Source organism: Anser brachyrhynchus (assembly GCF_964034855.1).
Source record: "Anser brachyrhynchus genome assembly, chromosome: 15".
In the NCBI taxonomy this organism is placed as follows: domain Eukaryota; kingdom Metazoa; phylum Chordata; class Aves; order Anseriformes; family Anatidae; genus Anser; species Anser brachyrhynchus.
In genome coordinates, this window is record NC_137733.1 from 8288928 (window position 1) to 8308142 (window position 19215).

The 19215-nt window shown below is 39.1% G+C and overlaps 1 protein-coding gene across 4 annotated transcripts in view; it reads right to left on the reverse strand.

Moving 5' to 3' along the window:
• Window positions 1–373: 373 nt before the first annotated feature.
• Window positions 374–19215, reverse strand: part of MYH11 (myosin heavy chain 11) — a 60691-nt gene continuing 41849 nt past the window's right edge. For 2 of the 4 annotated variants that reach the window (XM_080557347.1, XM_080557346.1), the window contains 23 exons: window positions 19019–19127; window positions 18040–18171; window positions 17541–17747; window positions 17020–17157; window positions 16243–16366; window positions 15636–15807; window positions 14617–14829; window positions 13757–13901; window positions 13465–13671; window positions 12198–12302; window positions 11945–12097; window positions 11298–11546; window positions 10823–11035; window positions 9893–10105; window positions 9010–9171; window positions 7864–7992; window positions 7242–7330; window positions 6886–7009; window positions 6519–6727; window positions 5872–5980; window positions 5100–5272; window positions 3946–3977; window positions 374–1061 (listed from right to left, as the gene is read on the reverse strand). In XM_080557347.1, coding sequence (XP_080413473.1) covers window positions 3950–3977; window positions 5100–5272; window positions 5872–5980; window positions 6519–6727; window positions 6886–7009; window positions 7242–7330; window positions 7864–7992; window positions 9010–9171; window positions 9893–10105; window positions 10823–11035; window positions 11298–11546; window positions 11945–12097; window positions 12198–12302; window positions 13465–13671; window positions 13757–13901; window positions 14617–14829; window positions 15636–15807; window positions 16243–16366; window positions 17020–17157; window positions 17541–17747; window positions 18040–18171; window positions 19019–19127 — 3403 coding nt within the window. In that variant the 3' untranslated portion in view covers window positions 374–1061; window positions 3946–3949. The remainder of the gene's footprint in view (window positions 1062–3945; window positions 3978–5099; window positions 5273–5871; window positions 5981–6518; window positions 6728–6885; window positions 7010–7241; window positions 7331–7863; window positions 7993–9009; window positions 9172–9892; window positions 10106–10822; window positions 11036–11297; window positions 11547–11944; window positions 12098–12197; window positions 12303–13464; window positions 13672–13756; window positions 13902–14616; window positions 14830–15635; window positions 15808–16242; window positions 16367–17019; window positions 17158–17540; window positions 17748–18039; window positions 18172–19018; window positions 19128–19215) is intronic. The other 2 variants (XM_080557345.1, XM_080557344.1) reach the window with 1 other exon arrangement.

The following is a 19215-nucleotide window of genomic DNA, read 5'->3' on the forward strand; positions in this document are numbered from 1 at the left end:
CAGACTTTAAGTGTCGGTGCAGCTGCCTAAACATAAGTATTTAGGGCCGTCTGCTTTCTAGCTGCTGTGCCAGAAGGGTGCAAGTCTCTTGAAGGTCCTGTCTGTCCTTAGATCCATCCTAGGGTTTCTTAGCACCGTGTCTCCATATGGTAGCCAAACCTGTCCCAAGTGCTTCATGTCATTTTTCATTCAGCTGACTGTACATATTCTTTTATTCCTTCGAAAGCAATTACTTAGATTATCAGTTTTTCATTCTGGTGACTATAGCTGACCTTTCCTAAAAGGTATATGAGTTGTAAAGATGTTCTATTGTGTCTCCCATTTCCTTCCAGCATGTTGTGTTGCACCCAAGTGACACCAGCACACAAGAATATTGGAGTGTTTTTTATAGACTTTTATTAGTGTGTAAGCACATCCACGGTGCATATAAAACTGTAACAGTTGACTTAATTTGAACAAATGATATTTTATTTTTCAGTAAGTGATTAAAAAGGCACTTTCACCTTGTGAATGGTGCGTCAGGGGTGTAGTAACCAGGAAAAAAAAGTTATATTGAATACTTAAGACAAAATGAAAGTTTAAGAAAAGATTAACTGACCAATGCCTTTTTTTCCCCTGCAACAGTCTTAGAAATCCTTTGTAAACTTCAGTTCACTGGGACTTAAATTGTCTGAGCTATTGGAACTTTCTTTCTGGAAGATTCTTGGTGAAATACTCTGAATTTAAAACAAAACTTTTCAAACACACTTCATGGTAAAAGTTTTGGAGTACTTTTAACATCAATCTATACATTAGAGACAAGGCAGTTGTGCTTTTTATCGTCATCAGAGGAGTGGGTGTGTGTGACCTTGACACTAAGAGTAGACTTAAACAGTGCTAAATATCATCCTCCTTCCCCTTACTGCAGTGCAATTTTTAAGCGTGTTTATTCACTGGCTTTTCCATTGAAATCTCCATCTCTTCCATCAATTTCTTCTTCACCTCCATCTGTTGCATTCTCAATTACTCTTCTGCCTCCAGATCTGCGGGGTGGGGCAAAAGATGTTGGCTCATTTCCCCTCCTGTAGTAAGAAAATAAAAAATAAAATTAGATGTTAGGTCATCTGCAATTCTCACAAATAAGTGTGGAGTTTTGTAACAGTACCTGTGGGCCTGAGTTTTTAAATGCAAAACAGCCAAGAGCTGTGGGCACCTAATAAAGCTTTCTGTTCTGTACCATCTAAGGCTAGTTTATGGACAGGTTGAGACTCCCAGTTCCTTTGAACTGTGGTGAGATTCCTGTTCTTGTGCTTAAAGCTCCACTCTAAATTGTCTCATCTGCCACAGATCTCCTACTCTTCCTTTCATTTTACTGTTTTCCCTTGTAGGGACTGCAACTGATTGTGCTTAGGAGGGATTGGAAAGTAGGTTGCTTGTCCCCGCATCAGCATGGGAGCATTGTTAATGCTTTTAGAAGATCAAGGAGACACAGAAAGTTCATACCGAATTTCTGACCTGCAGTCTGAATAAACTCAACAGGTGCTGAAAGCCAGGGACTGGAGTGCTGTGGATGACGAGGCATTTTTGAGCCCACAGTCCCTCTCTGCAAAGGCTGTGTTGCTTAGAGCACCACAGGTGCTGTGACATGTGTGGCATCCTAGGCTGGGAGTAACTCCAACCTTTTCCACAATGGGGAGAGGAAGCCATCAGTGTGTTTTCAAACTGTCTTAACTCACATGCTGACACTCAGCAGAGTGTCTTACAGAAGAGCTTGAAGAAAATGCTTTTTCTCCTCCTACCCCCTCTTCCTTTCCCTTCCCTCCCCTCCCCATATATTTCGTAGACACAGCCCAAGCTAGGAACACTTTGGTCCTCAAGGTTAATTTTCTGGGAGGTGTGAGCAAGTGAGCCAGAAGATAAGTTTGTCTCTTCTTGGCCTCCATTGCTATTGTGTTACAAAACAGTGGAGTTTTGTAACATGGCCTCTCACTTGCTCCTCATTAAGCAAACCTTTGTAAAGGCTTGAGACCACAGACATAAGCGAAAAATATTTTCATGATCACTGAATGTTTGGCCAAAATTACTAATTTGGAGTTAAAATACATCCAACTCTGCGCTTTTGGGTACAGCAATCATGCAGAAATATTTAAAGGCTTGTCTTGTCCTTGCAAAAGACTAAGCCACTGTCGTCCTTTCTGAAGCAGCTATTCAAGCCCAAAATTCACTGTTTCACCCTAGGGAAGTAGGTAAGAGCATTGTCTGGACTAAGTTATTGCAGAGGTACAAACCTGTATTTCCAAGGTGGAACTCCTTGAGACATGGAGTCTGTTGCTTTTTTTTTTTTTTTTTGGTGTGTATGTGTTTAGTCTATTCTACCATTTAAGGTAGACTAATTGTGATGTGAACAAGCAACTAGCTGAAAATAACGCTTCATTTAAGTTCTGCTCTTAGATCTAGTTCTGGTGCCAATGGCATGTATTGAACACAAGGGTAATTAATTTCTACTCTGTCATGGCTGACAGAGTAAAACAGCAGAATACTTTATGATGCCAAGTATTTGTCACTACATTTTAGTTCGGTCAGTAAATGTGTTAGTTCTTGTCAATGAAGGTCTCAGTCTTCACGAGGAAGAGCTCTCTACCCTTCTTGGACTCTTGCTATCTGAACTTAATTATGAATCATTTGTCAAATGACATTTCTATGCTGTGATAGTTCACTGAAGTGCTATAGAAGAACATGGGACTGGTAGAGAGTAACAGGAAGTCTACCCACTTCTTGTAGTAAATTTTGGCTACAGAAAAGTGAACACCCTTCAAACTGGTATTGGACTTGTTTATAGATACTTTTTGTTTAAATCTGTTAATCTAAAATAGGTTCATGGCTTTGATAATGTTCTTGTGGTCATTTGCATCAATGCCTTTAGAGTAATGTGTACAGCTGAGGCAAGCCCTAAGCATTAGTGTTTTGCTTAGCATCTATTTCATCTACCTTTGAAAAGTGCTAATGGAGTGGTGCTTGAATAACAGCCTGATTGGGAAGATCAGCCTGACTAAAAGGCACATGCAAGGACAAGACATCTTCTTTAAATATTTGTGTATTCACAGCGAAATCCAGCATGTATAAAATAAGAGATATACAAATATTACAAGGCAGTAGCTCTTCAATTTTTGCAACAGCGGGTGTTACTCCTATCTCTAGAGAACGTGATAAAGTATAACATAATGCTGTGCTATGTTACAGTGTTCATATGAATTTTGATGTCTGTGCTTTACATTTCAGTAATAGTAGACAAGCAACATACAGTAGACAAGCAAGTAATGGCTGCAAAACAGCTCTAAAAGCCTTAGTAATAGCTATTTGTAAGCAACACAGGCACAGAATGCTACATAACGAATGGCACAATTTCGTCTTCTCTCTGTGATTGGATGCCACCAACGTGTAATAAATCACATGCAAATAAGACCTTTGCAAATCTCGTGTGAATTAGATAGGGTCTTACCTTAGAATCAACATTACAATATGCATAAGAAATACTGTGAAACACTTAACATGCTGTGATGGTTCATATTCATTAGTGCTTTTAATCATTTTTACTAATTAACGGTGTATTTGATTTGCAGATTTTCTTTTTTTGGGGCTGTAAATAGGTGCAAAAAAGACAATTTTCATGCAGAAAATGTCAGAGTACTTTATTAAGTACTCTGTTGGTAGAGTTTGTAAGAGGTGAGAATGCAACATTGGTAAGTCTACAACAGTACATAACCTACTTGTAAGAAAGATGTATCACTGATGAACAGCTGATGGTAGCTAGCTTATTGTAATATTTGTCTCTTTTGAAAAAAAATTATTAATGCCAAGATATCCAAGCCTTCACAGTTTGCAGAAACCTCACATAATTTTTACTTGGGCCAAAGAAAATGGAAATTTGTGCAACACAAGCTAGCTGCAAAGTTGAAGGCATGGTACCTGCTTAGTCATGCGAAGGTTCCTGTGTCCCTCTGAAACAGAGATAAAGAGTCCCGGGCAGTTATACTAAGCACATGGTCATGATCAGAGGTAGGTAGATTACTTTTAAATAATTAAACAAAGTACATTACAGCCAATGACATTACATTCGGATCAAACAAAGATCAACTGTGCTATTCTATGTAAATATGATTTTCTGTGTAAAAGGGACTGGATGCAGCCACTCCTTTGTTAAGCAGCCAGGAGCATGCACCACCCAAGATGGTGCTAATGGAAAAGGCCACCACATCCCTAATTCTTCACTTTGAACTAAGTATTCACATCTGAAGGTTCATGCGTGTTACTGGCAAACCTGAACAACAGCTTCAAGAACACATCTAGGCAGGTGCTTTAGTTTCATCTGAAATACCTTTGGTTTTAGGTAGAAAACAAAATTTCACAGCATGATGATGCAGATTCAGCAACTTCCTATAATTTAAGTCATCCTGTATTTCAGTGACTTGGAGCTTTCAGACCCAACAAGTGCAGGAAAACTCAGGTATGTAGCGGGCTGATCACAGCTTTATCTTTTTCCCAGTTAGTTTTAATAAGAAAATACAGAGGGACATTTTGATCTTTCCTTGGTCTGATGACAATGAATAAGGAAAGGTGAAGTCCAGAGACTTTTGGATAAGAGTCACATAATGTGCTTTGCCTTTTGCTGCCCATGGAGTTGTGCAAGACTGATTACAGTCATTGTGTGTGAGTTGTGCAGGTATGAGAGTGAAAAGCACGAGCATTTCTAACTGTACTTGTAACTGTAGGAATAAATATATACAGCAATAAGGATGTCTTCAAAAGCAACCAAGCCTAATTCTATTCCTATTTAAGCCAACAGGAGTTTAAATTAGAAAAAGAGGTAAGTCTGTGCCATGTTATCACAGTTGTTCATCTCACAGCTGAAATCCTGAGACTGCTGCAGTCTACAAAATGCGTTTCACCTTCTGATTTTGGCCTTTCGTTGCATCTGCCAAGCTAATACAAGGAGTAATTTTGCAGCATAATCACTGTCTGTTTGTTACTCAAGTAGATATTTTTTCTACTTCTCTAATTTAGTTCTAAATTTCAAGATTGTAACTGTATAGGAACAGCTATTCCAAACAAAGGCACTCTACCTTAGCTTGCTCTTCAGTGCTGCAACCTCCCGGCCCAGGGCTTCATTACTCTCAGTAGCTTCATCCAGCTCTCTCTGCAGCTTCCTGCGGTTTGCGTTGATACGCTGAGACTCTTCCTCAGCCTCCTCCAGCTGCCTTTTCAGTTGCTTGAGTCGTAGGTTGCCCTTCTCGGCCTACGTGAAAAATTTAGAATAATTCTTTAAGTCAAAAGAGATCTGATAGCTTTAGATTCCTCATTTTAATTCCATATTTTACAGAAATAATGACCTGAATTCAGTTTTACAGAAACATGACCTGACCTGAATCAAAGGTGAAAGCTTAAAATCTAAAAATGTAAAAATAACTTTACTTTGTGGGAGTTAATTTTGCTAATAGACTGTATTTGCAAACTACTTGTTTCTTTTACTGCACAGTCCTACCTCTGCATTTCTGGTTTTCATGTTGGTGAGTTTTATGTGAAGTTAAACTTTTCAGTGTGGGACAAAATTCGATCATGGTCTCCATTTGTGTACCAAAAGGGATGTTGTGCAGAGTCCTATGTATCACTGCGTGTAGTCAGACTGTTGCAGCTCGTTGATGGGCAAGGACTAGTGCTTTGGCACTTGTCTCAGCATGAAAGAGGAATCAGATTGTCAAGTCATTTAGCAAAGTGCTGTATAGCTTCCCCAGCACAGAATATTCTTCAAGGTGGAACGTGGAATATTCTTTTCTTAGGGTAAAACCTGAAAATCCCTGTGCCCCAGGCTAAGACCCTTATGACACTTTCTGATACCTGATCTTTGTACTGCTCTGCTTGCTTTCTCTCGTCCTCCACCTGCAGCAGTGCATCCTTGAGCTTCTTGTCCTTCTGGCGCAACGTCTTGGCTGCAGTCTGCTTCTCTCTGCGAATGACAACGCAACATTTGATGATGTAGAAGTTCTGTAGTTCTCACCTGCCTCGGGAATGTGGCACCAAGGAACAGTGTGTTAAATGCCTTACGGAATTTCATAGATGAATTCTAAGCAAAACTTAAAGGTTGTGTTCTTCTGTTCAAATCAAATATGCGTCTTCGCTACATGCTAAGGTGTTCCAGGGATATGGAGATGTGCTCAAGCATGAGTTGATTTCCTCAAGAAATAGTCCTACAAATGGCACAGTATATAACAGAGAATCTGGCAGGGGCATACAGCAAGGCAGGGGAACAGATCCTTGCCTTCGATACCAGTAGAACTTCTCAGCAATGACATGGTTCTTACTCAGAATCTGGAATAACTCCAATTAATGGCCATGTCTCTAAGAAATGTTAAGTGGGTGAGAGACTTTACCAAATATTAATGGCACTGAGAGCCCAATGATATAAATCCTATATGCTTTTGTTTAATTTGACTGATTAACTGAAACAATAAATGGATAGCTGTACCATCTGGAATTCCACATACCTGGCTTCCTGTTCCAACTGCTCTTCAAGAGAAGCAATTTTGGCCTCCAGAGCAGCAATTGTGCTTTTGAATTTGGACTTCACAGCTCCCTCCATCTCTTGCAGTTTACTCTTTAGCTCTTTGTTCTGCCTCTCCAGTTGCTGCCTGGCATTTTCATTCTTCTGTGCAGTTGAACGCTCTGTTGCCAGCTCATTGTTCAGCTGTTCTGCCTGAAAGGGTGAAAATGGATGCTGTCAAAAATGTTGCATACTTTCAGGGAAATGACAGGTGGTGATTCATGGTGGCAGTTCTCCAAATATTTACTCAGAACCACAAATAGCTTTCGCTGGAATGCAAACAGGAACACACATGCTGAAATGAACTCTACCTGCTGTACTGCTTTCCTCATGCGATCACCCATTGCCTCTATGTTGCTGTGCTCCTCTTCTAGCTCTTCCTCCAGTTGGGCAATTCTTGCCTCTAGGCGCCGTTTCTCATCCTGAAGGCTTGTCCTGTAAGTTAAATTTAAGAAGTGTGTTGTTATGGCTCTGATGAGTTGAACATGCCTGAAACTATTAGGAACTGCCTATAATTCACAAGGAAAAGAAAAACAGATCATGAAACTGGTCAGACATGCATGTTGTGTTGTCAAGCCTGGATGGCTTTTGGGACAGGCCAACCTGGTAGCCGGGCAATGTTCAGCAGCATGTTTATAGCTTTGTGAGGCATCCAGTCTATTCCTACCTTCCAGAAGAAGCACTTGCAAGTTCCTCTGCCATCTCTTCTTTCTCCAGATCTGCTTGTTTGCGAGCTCTCTCTGCAGCAGCCAGGTCCTAGGAGTAAAGGAAAAGGAAGCATAATAAAGTAATGAGCAAATGTTCAGTTAGACAACCATGAACTTTCTGAAACTAGTGTATGCTGGGCTGTCCAGTTAATGGAATAAATTTTTATATCATAAATCCTAGCGAAGTATGACAAAATACACTTTCCTCAGACTGTCAGCCTGCTTTCTATTCATTTTAGACTAAAAGATTTCCATTTAATATATACAGGAATAATTAATTCATTCAGGAATTTATAGATATTGAAAACAATTTGTGTTGGATCATACAGATAATTTTCCTTTAGATCTGGTGAACTGTGCTTTCTTCCAAGGTGTTTTTTTCAGTTTAATCTGGTTATGCTCAGATGCATATTTTACAACTTTATTGGAGTGCATGGAACACATGTAACTTGTAACAAGTTCTGCTTATAGCTTTCCATCTCTAGCTATTATAGCCCATATATTGTTTCACTGCGGTTCTATTTTGCTACTGAACATCCTGTGTACTCTGCTTTATATTGCTTTAGAAGTTTTCTACTTTACCTCTTGAAGCTGGATGAGTTCTGCTTCCAGGCTCTTTGCTTTCTTCTCATTTTCTCTGGCTGTAGCAAATATTTCTTCTCTGGCAGCCCGTGCATCATCCAGCTCTCGTTGGTAGTCCTTCATCTGAGCCTTTTTGAAAAGAACAACAGATTTATTTTTGTCTGGCTTTATTACAATTTCAGTAGAAAGAAATTTGGACAGAATAGAAGACACACATTTACGTAGTCATAATGCCTGATTAAATGATATTTTCTGGAGAGATCAGCTAGCACATGTTGGAAGGGTCTGAAATGCTATTCCAAGAAGAGTGATGCTTCTGCTTGCACACTGTGACTTTTGTAATGCCTATTGTCCTCATTTCCCCTGAATATTTGAGTACGTGTGTGATCTTAATCTTTGCAAATACATCGCTTTCATTGTTTAGTTGTCAGCATATTACAGAACAGTAGATATGGAGACGTACAGTATAAATATGAAGATACTAATTCAGAAATGGCATGATTTCTGAAGATTCTTTTGTGCTTTTGACGGACTCAGAACCACGATTGAAGTCTTATGGTAGTCTTTATCCTGTGGCCCTTTCTCTACATTGGAATCTATATTTTTCTTCAAATGAGTAAGTTAATAGCAGATGGGTGTTGGGCGGAGAATGTCGGAAGCTCTCTGCAATGATGACATTTAAGGTTTTCATGGTTTGCCTTGTAAAGTTTTCTTTTATCATTCATATTGAACATTACAGTACAGATACTTGGTTCTGGTAGGTTAGTTAAAAGTCCCTCTCTAACCTATCACCTGTAACAAGTATCATGTTCACAGGTGTCACCAAACTTTCATATTCATAGAATATCCCGAGTTGGAAGGGACCCATAAGGATCATAAAGTCCAACTCCTGGCACTGCACAGGTCTACCCAAAAGTTTAGACCATGTGACTAAGTGCACAGTCCAATCGCTTCTTAAATTCAGACAGGCTTGGTGCAGTGACTACACTGGGGAGCCTGTTCCAGTGTGCAACCACCCTCTCGGTGAAGAACCTCTTCCTGATGTCCAGCCTAAACTTCCCCTGCCTCAGCTTAACACCGTGTCATACTGTGTCAGTACAAAAGACAGCAGCAGAAAAAAAGACTGTATTTGTGGGTTGTACATACTTGTAGTTTGCGAAGTTGTTTGATGGCTTCTTCCCGTGCTTTGTTAGCAGAATCAGCTTGGCTTTCTAGATCTTTGACATCAATCTCCAACTTCTTTTTGGCTGCAGCTGCCAGGGCACGTTGCTTCCGCTCATCTTCCAGTTCCGTTTCATGTTCATGGAGCTGATCATTAAAGAAGATAAGATTAGAAGTCCTCGAGAACTTTTAAACACTCTGTATAATTCTGGGTAATCTATACAGTCCTCTATAGCACTGTTAATTGTGGTATCACTAGCCGTTAAAATATTTACATTTTGTTCAAAAATTGAAGGCTCTTCAAAGGAGTCAGCAATGTAGGTTCTGTACTTGTGGAAATCTGACAACTACAGTATTTGTCCTTGCTGTCACAACACTACTATGCATACTAGTATATATCTACAGTCTATATATCTATATATCTACTAGTATATATCTACATAATAGGCTCTGTCCTGTCTGTGTTCATTTCCAGTGCTTTTGTATCCATTCAGCGTACCGTGGGAAGGCAAATAGATATATTAGTTGGTGTCTTTTTTCACTTGCACTGAGAACACAGGGAAAATTCTCCTTACTGTGCTAGAAATAATTCATATGTTTTATACTATATTGATTGTAGTGTTGAATTGCTACATCTGTTTTCTGCTGGAAACTGTGCACCTGCTACTGAAACAGGAAAAATGTAATACTGTTATGCAATTTTGTGCTTTTTTAGTGCAATAGCCAACATATATTTTTTATTTGCCAAGCACGAGGAAACACAATGTTTCCTTATTATTACAGTAAAGTGCTTTAGTAATGGCACAAGGCTGGGGACTTTCAACTGTTTTGTTGAGATATTTACAAATGCAATAACAAAGAATGATACCTGTTTAAGGAGTTGTCTTCTCTTCTCCTCATTCTGCTCATCTCTGGCCTGTAGATCTCTTTCAAACTGGCTTTTCATGGCTTGCATGTTAACTTCCAACCTGAGTTTGGCATCTTCAGCAGCCTGTAACTCATCCTCTAGCTCTTCTAATTGTGTCTTCATCTCTTCTACTTGCTGTTCAAGGGTCCGTTTAGACTTCTCCAATTCGTGGACCTTTCAAGCAATGAGAAATTAATAGATTTGTTATAAGAAATAAAAATAATTCCACTTAAACACAGCTTATTTGCATTATAGGCCATTTGAAAACATCAGCTACGGACAATGAATAAGTTGCAGTGTAAGTAGTAAACCAGCATTTTCTGTACACTTGAAAATTTGTCTTAATTAAACTGGGAGACCCTGAAACTCAAACTTTCATTTTTAATCAGTCAAGTATCATCACTGAGTTTAGCCAGTATTAAAAGTGATATTGTCATACTGTACAAAATATATATACAAACATACATACAAAAGTGATACTGTAGTAAAAGAAATGATTGGCAATGTATCAGTGGAAATTTGCTGCAGCTGTACAAGTACATGTTAGGCTAGTGGCAAACTCAAATATAATTATAAAATGAGATTGCAGAGTTTACAGCTTTAAAGTTGCTTAATAAATAAATGATTTAGAATCCCCTTTTCCAGTCTTAGAAATCAATAAGAATCTTCAAACTTGAAGCTGTATTAAGAATAAAAGTAGCTTACAGGTACTTTGACGAGTCTCTTGAAGGTTTGGGTGCAAATAGAATAAACTTTGAATTCTGCATGAAATACCTGATCTTATTGAAAGGATTTGTTTGCTACAGAGAACTCCCTGCACAGAAAACAACCATCTGTTTGTTAGCTGCTGTTGTAAGTTACCGTGGATATCATTCTGAGCCCAAAACTTACATTCTTGCCGACATCATCTTTGGAGCTAACAAGATCTTCCATTTCAGCTTTCAACATTTTGTTTGTTCTCTCCAGTTCTTCTTTGGCTTCCAAAGCCTCTTCAAGTGCCCGCGCCAATGACAGAGCCTTTGTTTCCTTTTCTCTTGCTTCAGCTTCTGCTCTGTCCCTTTCATCTGCATATTTTGAAGAGATGTTTTTCTCTTCAGCCAGCATCTATAAAAAGGAATTCATCAGTAGGATGTATTTTCTATTGCAACTGTCTTATCAGTTGTTAATGACAGAGAGAAACCTGTATTTTGATTAATGTATATAAATACTAATTAACCACTATATGGTATGTTTAGTTCAATCCTACTTTATTTTTTGACCCTGATCTTTCAGATCAGGGTCAAAAGATTTTTGATCTTTCTCTATGCCCTCTGAGTCCTAGAAAAGTTAGGTGATAACATAGCAAGGGAGAATTTTAAATCCATACCTGATCAAACTTCTTCTGCTTCTTCTCGAGGTTGGAGACCAGCTGACGTTGGTTATCTAAGTCCACCACCAGGTCATCCAGCTCCTGCTGGAGTCTGTTCTTGGTTTTTTCCAGTTTGTCATAAGAAGCAGCCTTTTCCTCAAACTGTTGCGTGAGACTTTCAATTTCTCGCTGAAGTTTCTTTTTACCTTCTTCCATAGTTTCTACTGTGGCGGAAAATTCCTGTAGCTTCTTCTTAGAGTCGGAGAGCTGAAATTTGAATTTAGAGAACAAATCTTTATAGCAAGTGACAAAAAAGCTTGGCAGAACAGGTGACTAAGAGACAACCAAGATCAAGAAATCTGTAATTTGACCCATGTGAGGCTAGTTACAGTTACCCATTACCCATCCTTTATAAAATGAGGCAGACTACAGGCCTAGTATGCACATACAGGCCTAGTGTGCAAGACTCTCCTGGGACCTGTGTTGCATATATACCTAGAGGAAGAGTGCTGGCTCCATTGTAGAGCCTCACTGATGCCATCTGGGCTATCAGCACTATTTCACTGAAGGTCCATATGCTTTATCAGGATAGTTCTACAAACCTGAAACCTGTGGAATTACAAAACTCAGTGAGGGAGCTAGTGATTTAGCTATAGCACTGATACCTGTATCGTAAGTGTTGAAATATGTCTCTCCAGATTTTGTTTTGCTTCTACTTCTTCATCCAACTGCTCCTGCAAGCTGTTCCTTTCATCTTCCAACTGACGAAGCTTGGTAGACACATTTAGCTTCTGCCGTGTTTCTTCCTGAAGCAGCTCCTATAGTTACCGCATCAACCAACAAGTTGGTCATTAGTTTAGGTCATTTATAGTGTATTTATAATTACTGTAGGTGAGCTGTTACTGGATATAGGTTTACCTGTGTGTCTTGTAGCTGAGATCCTAAGGTTGCAACATCTTTGGTCAATTTGATTGTCTTGCTTTCTGCTTCATTGAGCAAACCGGTAACATTTTCAACCTCAATCTATGAGAAACCAAAGTGACAACGCTCAGTTATTTTGCACAACTTCAACATATTCCTTTAACTTCAGTTTGCTCTAGATTGAACACTTAACGTTTGAATGGGTTCTGAATCTGCTTTTATGCTTCTTAGGTCACCTCAAGCACTAAAGGTGTTTCTAGCTCAACTGGAATTCATAGGACAGCCATAAACTTTGCCACAATTTTTCTGGACAGTATATGGGATTTAAGTCCCATAGAACTAAATCCTACATACAAAATCTGCAATGTCTGAACGTCATCTTTGTGACCTGTGTATTAAGACCCCAAGTTGTAATGCTGTTTTTGTCTAGAGTTTACCTTAGTATCGTATTACCACCAAATATCATAGCCTGTTCCTAATCATAAGGCAATACTAATATATCGTATATACTACAACAACAGGCAGTATTTTCAGGAATTCAGTTGTGGGAAATATTGTTGTTTAGGTGAATGACACAGATGCTGAAAATACAACTCCCATTTTTCATTTACTTTCCAGTGACTTGCTAAGATGAATGGGGAGTTTCCTGTATTTTACTTTCTCTTCTCAAGTTTGAGAGAAGCTGATGCTTATATTTTCTTCATTATCCATTAACTTAAAATAAACAAGAAAAGCTTACTGCTTCTCTGAAAAAAGTTGTAACAACATGCTTGATCAGTATTGCTAGGCACTGCAAATCTACCAGAGAGTCATCTTAAGTTATCTTTAGTTAATTCCTTATTAGAAATTAAATCGTAAATAAGTAAGCCTTCTCCTTTCGCTGTCATTTTTCTGAGTACATCTTATGAGGTTAATAGTTGTTTAATCCATTTCCAGAAGCCACATTCCTATTGGTGTTCCCCACCACCCTACAACAAATGAACAGAAAGAATCTTTTAAAAACATGCAGTGCTGTCACTGAAACAGTGGTGGCATTACAGATGTGTACAGGGAGACCACGAGACTAAGAGCTGTCACTTCCATGAAACAGTGTTTTAATTGTTCAACAGCGTGATGACTGAGGTAGGAGCCCTACAGATGACAAGGAGCATTCCAGCTGAAGTCAATAGGGCCAGGATTCCTCCAGATGTACTCTAAAAGAACTCGGCCTAACTGGTCTACTCAAGTCCAAGGTGTCACAGTGAAAGGTCAGACTCCCCCTTACCTGTAGTTTATGAACTCTTTCATTGAGTTCTGTCCGAACACGCTCTCCGTCAGTGTACTTGGACTGTAACTCTTGCAGTTGTACTTCCAGCTTCTTCTTTTTGTGCTCCACATCTTGTTTGGCCTGACTCAGGCTCCTGACTTCATTAGCCAGCTCAGAATTTTCTTTCTCCAGTGTCTGTTTGGTCTTATCCAAGTTTGCTTTAGCCTAAAAGCATGAAGTGAAGAAAGAATTTCTATAAAATGAAGTCATATTTAGTGGATAGTTTTCAATAAGATGAACTTCTGCTTACCCTTTTAAATTGTTCCAGCTGCTCTGTTAGCTCTTCTACAGCTTGAGTGTGTTTTTGCCTCATCTCCTGGACTTGGGCTTCATGAGTTCGAGTCTCCTCCTCCAGAGCTCTCTTCAGTACTGTGACCTCCTGTTCACGTTTTGCTCTGCAAGGTAACACCCGTAAATGGAGCAGCAGCAGATAAGAGTGTTTCAGTCACTGGAAAAATGACTGAAAGTCCTGCACAGTTGTAGAAGGTACTGCAGCTAACAAAACTCGCATTCAATTCTTGTGTATGGTTTTTGGATCTTTAGGAGCTGGAAGGCTCCAACACAATGAAAGCCATGGGAGTTGCAGTACTAAGTCATGGCAAGGCAGAGTGAAAGCAAATTGAAAGTCAGTCTAGTTATAATTCATGTTGAGAGATAATGCAAAAATGAATTTACAGAAATGCCATGAGGTGGCTATCACAGGATATAACAGACAGGATCATAGGAAGTGGCATTGAGATCAGTTAAAAGAATTATGGTCCAAAGAACTGTGGTCCCTGAAGCATGAAACATCAGGGGAAAAAGAAAAGGTTTAGATTTTTATGTAATTAAGTACAAGACTGAATTATTTCAATGCCTAAGACAGAAAATGAGATACCTGGCTCCAGAAAAAAAAAAAAAAACAATCTAGATAACCTGAATTAGATGGTCTAGATCTTGGACACCATCACTGTGAGAAACTAATTTTTCCACTGACTGCTGTCTTCCAAATGTGCCATTTACAATTACGTCATCTGGGCTAACCCACCACAGGGCCGTATGGAACACCAGACAGTGTTGTACTGAGCTTAGTGACAGCTTTTATTTGGCCCACGTACAAAGTCTCCCTACCTGAGTTCTTGCTGGGTGGCTGTGGTATCCAAAGTATCTTCAAGCTCTGTCTTAAGAGCCTCCAGCTCTTCACCTAGGTCTCTCTTCTGTTTTTCTGCTTTGTTTCTTGCAGCTTTCTCAGACTCCAAGTCTTCCTGGAGATCAGAGATGTGAGATTCCAATTCACGGATCTTCTTGAGGGCATTGTTCTTCTGACTAGTTTCATCCTCAAGCCTGAAAAGAACATATTTCATTTTCTGTATTAAAAATATCATTTCACTTTCAGGAAATTGGTATACAGAGATTAAAGGTTTATCTCTAGGGTGCAATTTTAACAAACTGGAAATGTTTAGTTTTACCATTATCAATTCACGAGGAAGCATGGTTTGTCTACATAAAGTTATACCTACTTGTATTTAAGATAGCATGTGATACCGTATATTTATACTGTGTATTTGGTGTTCTGGCGTTCTAGAGTGGTATTTAACAATGTAATTGTGAGCAGTAAGTCATGACAGTGAGTTTTGAAAGTCCTGCTTTATATTTATATGAACCTACCTGAAAACTGTGCAAGAAACTACAAGAGAAAGAGTGGGAACTGATGCAAATGGGGTCTGACAGCTATGTTTTATCAGGACATAACTGGAGATGCTGAATCAACTGATTCAGTGAAAGTTTTGGTTGAGTGTTCTCCCTCTTAAATTTATACAGAAAATCCACAGACTAGAATGGATCGAAGTTAGACTTAAATTTTTGCCTTTTGCCTATAAACTATGTTGTTACTTTTCATTCTTTACTTGGCAGCACTGCCAAGGTCTTTGGGAAGAGGAGTTCTCATTGCTATCTGGACATAAGGTTAGGTTGTTTATGAGCAAAGTGTCAAATTTTTTTTAGTTGAAAAAAATTTGGAAGTTGGGAAAGCATGCAGACAGAACGTACTGAGATGAGATTCAGAGCTGCAGCATCTGGGTGTCTAGGGAGGGAAGGGACGTGTTACAGCCTGATATTTTCAACCTGTGTGCAGATTCAAGAGTGAATACCTGGCTAGAGCAGCCTGCAGCTCTTCCTCTTTCCTGGCTAGTTGTGCCTTCAGCTCAGCAATTTGTGCCTGGAGCTCTGCAATTTGTTCATGTAGATCACTTGACTCCCCTTCCAACTTCCTCTTTGTTTTCTCCAGTTCTTGTCTGCTCTTCTCTTCTTTCTTCAGTCGCACTGAAAAAGTAAGGATTTTGTTCATGGGACTGGTTAGTACAAGGAATCCTTAACCTAATCTTAAATTCAGACAACTCTTTTGGCCATCAGTGAGGCAATATATTTAACTACAAGTCACTGTGTTTCTGAAGCACCATGCAATACCTAGCTGTCATCATTTATTTCCAGTCATTCAAAAAAAAATTAAATTTATTTCTCTTTCTCCAGAAGTGCTATTTTTTTCGTCCTGTCCTCTACTCTTCTGTTTATAAAAAAATAAGTATCTATGGTTTATGCTCCCTGGGGTTTTGGTGATTCTCATTCCCAAAATGGCTTCAGCATACAAAAGTTGGAAAACACCATGCACAATTTTTAGTTTGCTTCAGATTCTGTTTGTTTGTTTGATATGAGCCATGACAAAAATCGTCAGATTTAAAACACTTTTGTTCATATTACCTTCCAGTTCTGAAATCATAGATTCATGTTTGTTTTTCAGCTTTGTAAGATTTTTGGCTTTTTCTTCCTCTTCTGCAAGATTCGTTGTTAGATCGCTTACTCTTTCCTCAAGAAGTTTTCTTTCCTTAAGAAGAATCAAATAATTTTGTTAACAGAAGTGTCTTCCATTGGTGATTATGAAGCATCCCTACACCAAATAAAAAATGTCCAAGATACTGTCTTGCAATGCTGTTTTTCCTGAGATTGTAGTGATATGTTCCTATTTGTCGATTATAGAGGGGCTGAAAAGCGGTACCTAAAGTTTCCATCCTCTCTAATCTGCTGTTATTAGAATCTTATACTCACTCTAGTGGCTGGTAAGTATAGGGCCTAGTTGAGAGGAGTATCGCCTCTCCAGAAGTACTGGAATACATGTTTACTTCTCGTTCTAATCATGAAGTTTGGTTGAAATTGGTTGAAAAGCAAGAGACTTATTTACTCCTCTTGAGGCCAAGAAAATGTGTTCCACTGATTGTGCTTGGCTGCTGTGGTGATTTTGCTTGAAGATACTGTCACCACAATGGACCTCAAAACTGGTATTTTTATGTAATTTTGAATTATTTAAATAAGCACAGGAAAATCATCAGAAATTTGTTGACTACAGGCTGTACTGATCATCTGGTAAATATTTACACCCATGAAACTCTGTAGTTTTCCTAAAGCATTCCTTTTGTTCTTCTAGCTAAAGAGATTTTCTCTCATCTTGCACAAAGTAAGAAATGGACCCACAACACTTACCTTTGTTAGCTTGTTATTCTGATCTTCCATTATGAGAATATCATCTTCCATTTTCTTTATCTTGCCATCTGCTGTTACTTTTTCAAGCTGCAGTTTCTGTCTTGCAGCTTCTTCTTCTTCAAGTTGTTCTTCCAGGTCCTTTGTAGGGAAAAAGAAATAATGAATTCTGGAAATAAAATGCCACTTAGATAACAGGAAATGCGTAATGCTTGTCGGTCTATGTGGGGTATGTTCTAGACTTTGGTTTTACTAAGAAATAGATTATCTGTAATGCTTAGTGATTTTGAAGAAAAGATTTGTTAATTCTTTAGAGAAAATTTAGAATTGGGGTATGGAAAGAAGATGTATAAAGAATTCTGGAGGAAAGAACAAATATTGATTGTTCTTACTTCAGTAGAGTAAGCACATACTATCGAGGGCTGCACAGCAAGCTCTTTCATCAGCAAACCTCAGGGCCTATGTCCTGTTCTTCTCTGTGAGATACATGTTATTGTCTCTAGTTGTTGCTTACACCTTCTTACCAGCATTTGTTGCTGCATCTTTTTCTTCTCTGCTTGCAACTGTTGGCTGCGCTCCTCCTCTTCCTCAATTCTGGCCTCCATCTCATGCAGAATCTCTTCCAGCTCTTGTTTCTTAGCAGCTAAACGGACTCTCATCTCTTCAGCTTCAGCATACAGTTCAGTTTCTGCCTGAAGCTGTTCCTGAAGGAGGTTCTTCTCTTCACAAAGCTAAACAGATAAAATGGATAAGCAGGTAAATTTTAGATTGCAAATTGCCCCTGTGTCTTTTTACTAGATAGTCCTAGTATACAGGTAGGCAGCTGCACCACACAGTTTTTGTGCAGGCACTAGGCCTCCACTGAAGGAACTGGGAGTTTGTCTGCACTGAGCTTTTCTTCTGGACCACTGATTGCCATGAATACAATTGTGACTCCAAAGGAAGAAGAGACCTTTATTGTAACAGCTTCTAGAAATGGTGAGAGTGGCTAGCATTTCAGAGAGATTCAGAGCTGTAAATCACCTGGGTGTGTTTCTGTTCTAGCTCCTTCAATTCAGCCTCTGCTTTCTGTTGTCTTTCCTTAGTTCTTTGCAGTTCTTCATCCTTGGCCTGCATTTCTTCCTCTTGGCGGGTGACTTGTAGCAGCGGTTTCACCTGGAAATAATAAGGTTTTTTAAAGAATGCTTCCTACCAGTGCTTATGTTACTAAATGCACTTAATGGTGCCAGGCTGACGGGTACTGAAGGCAGCACTATCTGTTGTTCCGCAAGTAGCGGGCAAATACTTTCTAACCAAACTCAGTGTAAACATCTTTAAAGCAGCAAGCCCCTGCAGTGTTATTAACTGGCTTTGTGTTAATTCTCAGAGCCTTGTGAGCACCTCTACCTTGAATAGTGTCACTTCTTGAAGGATTCCAAGCTAGGTTTCATGTGTTGAGAATGCCCAGGGACTATAACTGCTGCACAGAAAGGCACACGTGCACACCCGTATGTGTTAGTGACTGCTGCTATCAATGCAGGTAGGAACAATTTTCTGAATCCAAACTGAAGGCCATTTTTGGAAAAACAAAACAACACGAAAAAAGCCTCTTCAGTAGGAAAATAGACTTAATTTGCTTGACTGCCTAGCAAGAAGGTGTTTAATATCCCAATTAGGGAGTTCCTAAGCTACTCTATCCCTAGATGAATAACTGCATATTCGTGAGATTCTGTTTTATGCTCTCTTCTCATTATCCACCTATGTGAAAATATTTCCTTTTTGGCAATTAAAAAAAGAACACATACATAATCTTATATGAATCTCTGCTTAATTAGTTTGTTTTCATCCCAAGCTAAAACTAACTTTAATGTTAATGGCATTATATAAAAGCTAATGAAGCTCTTGCAGTCAGCTGTGATGAACTGGAGCAGGAAAAGTGCCTCACATGACACGAGTTGGTGTCTTGTGCAGTCTATTTCTTTTGGAAAGCTGAGGGAGAGATTCACAGATAGTAGTCACTTACTTTAGTGAACAGTCTCCACCATTGCCAGTTCCTCAGCTTCAGATAAGCAGCACAGTTTCTTTGGATAACCTTCATTGCAGTCAGCTGTTGCTGCCTCTTGGCAAAGGCTCTGTGATTAAAAACAGAAAGCAAATTGGTTCAGTCTGAGAAGGCAAAGTGTTTGTAAGATACAAACATTAAATAAAGAAACTCTAGCA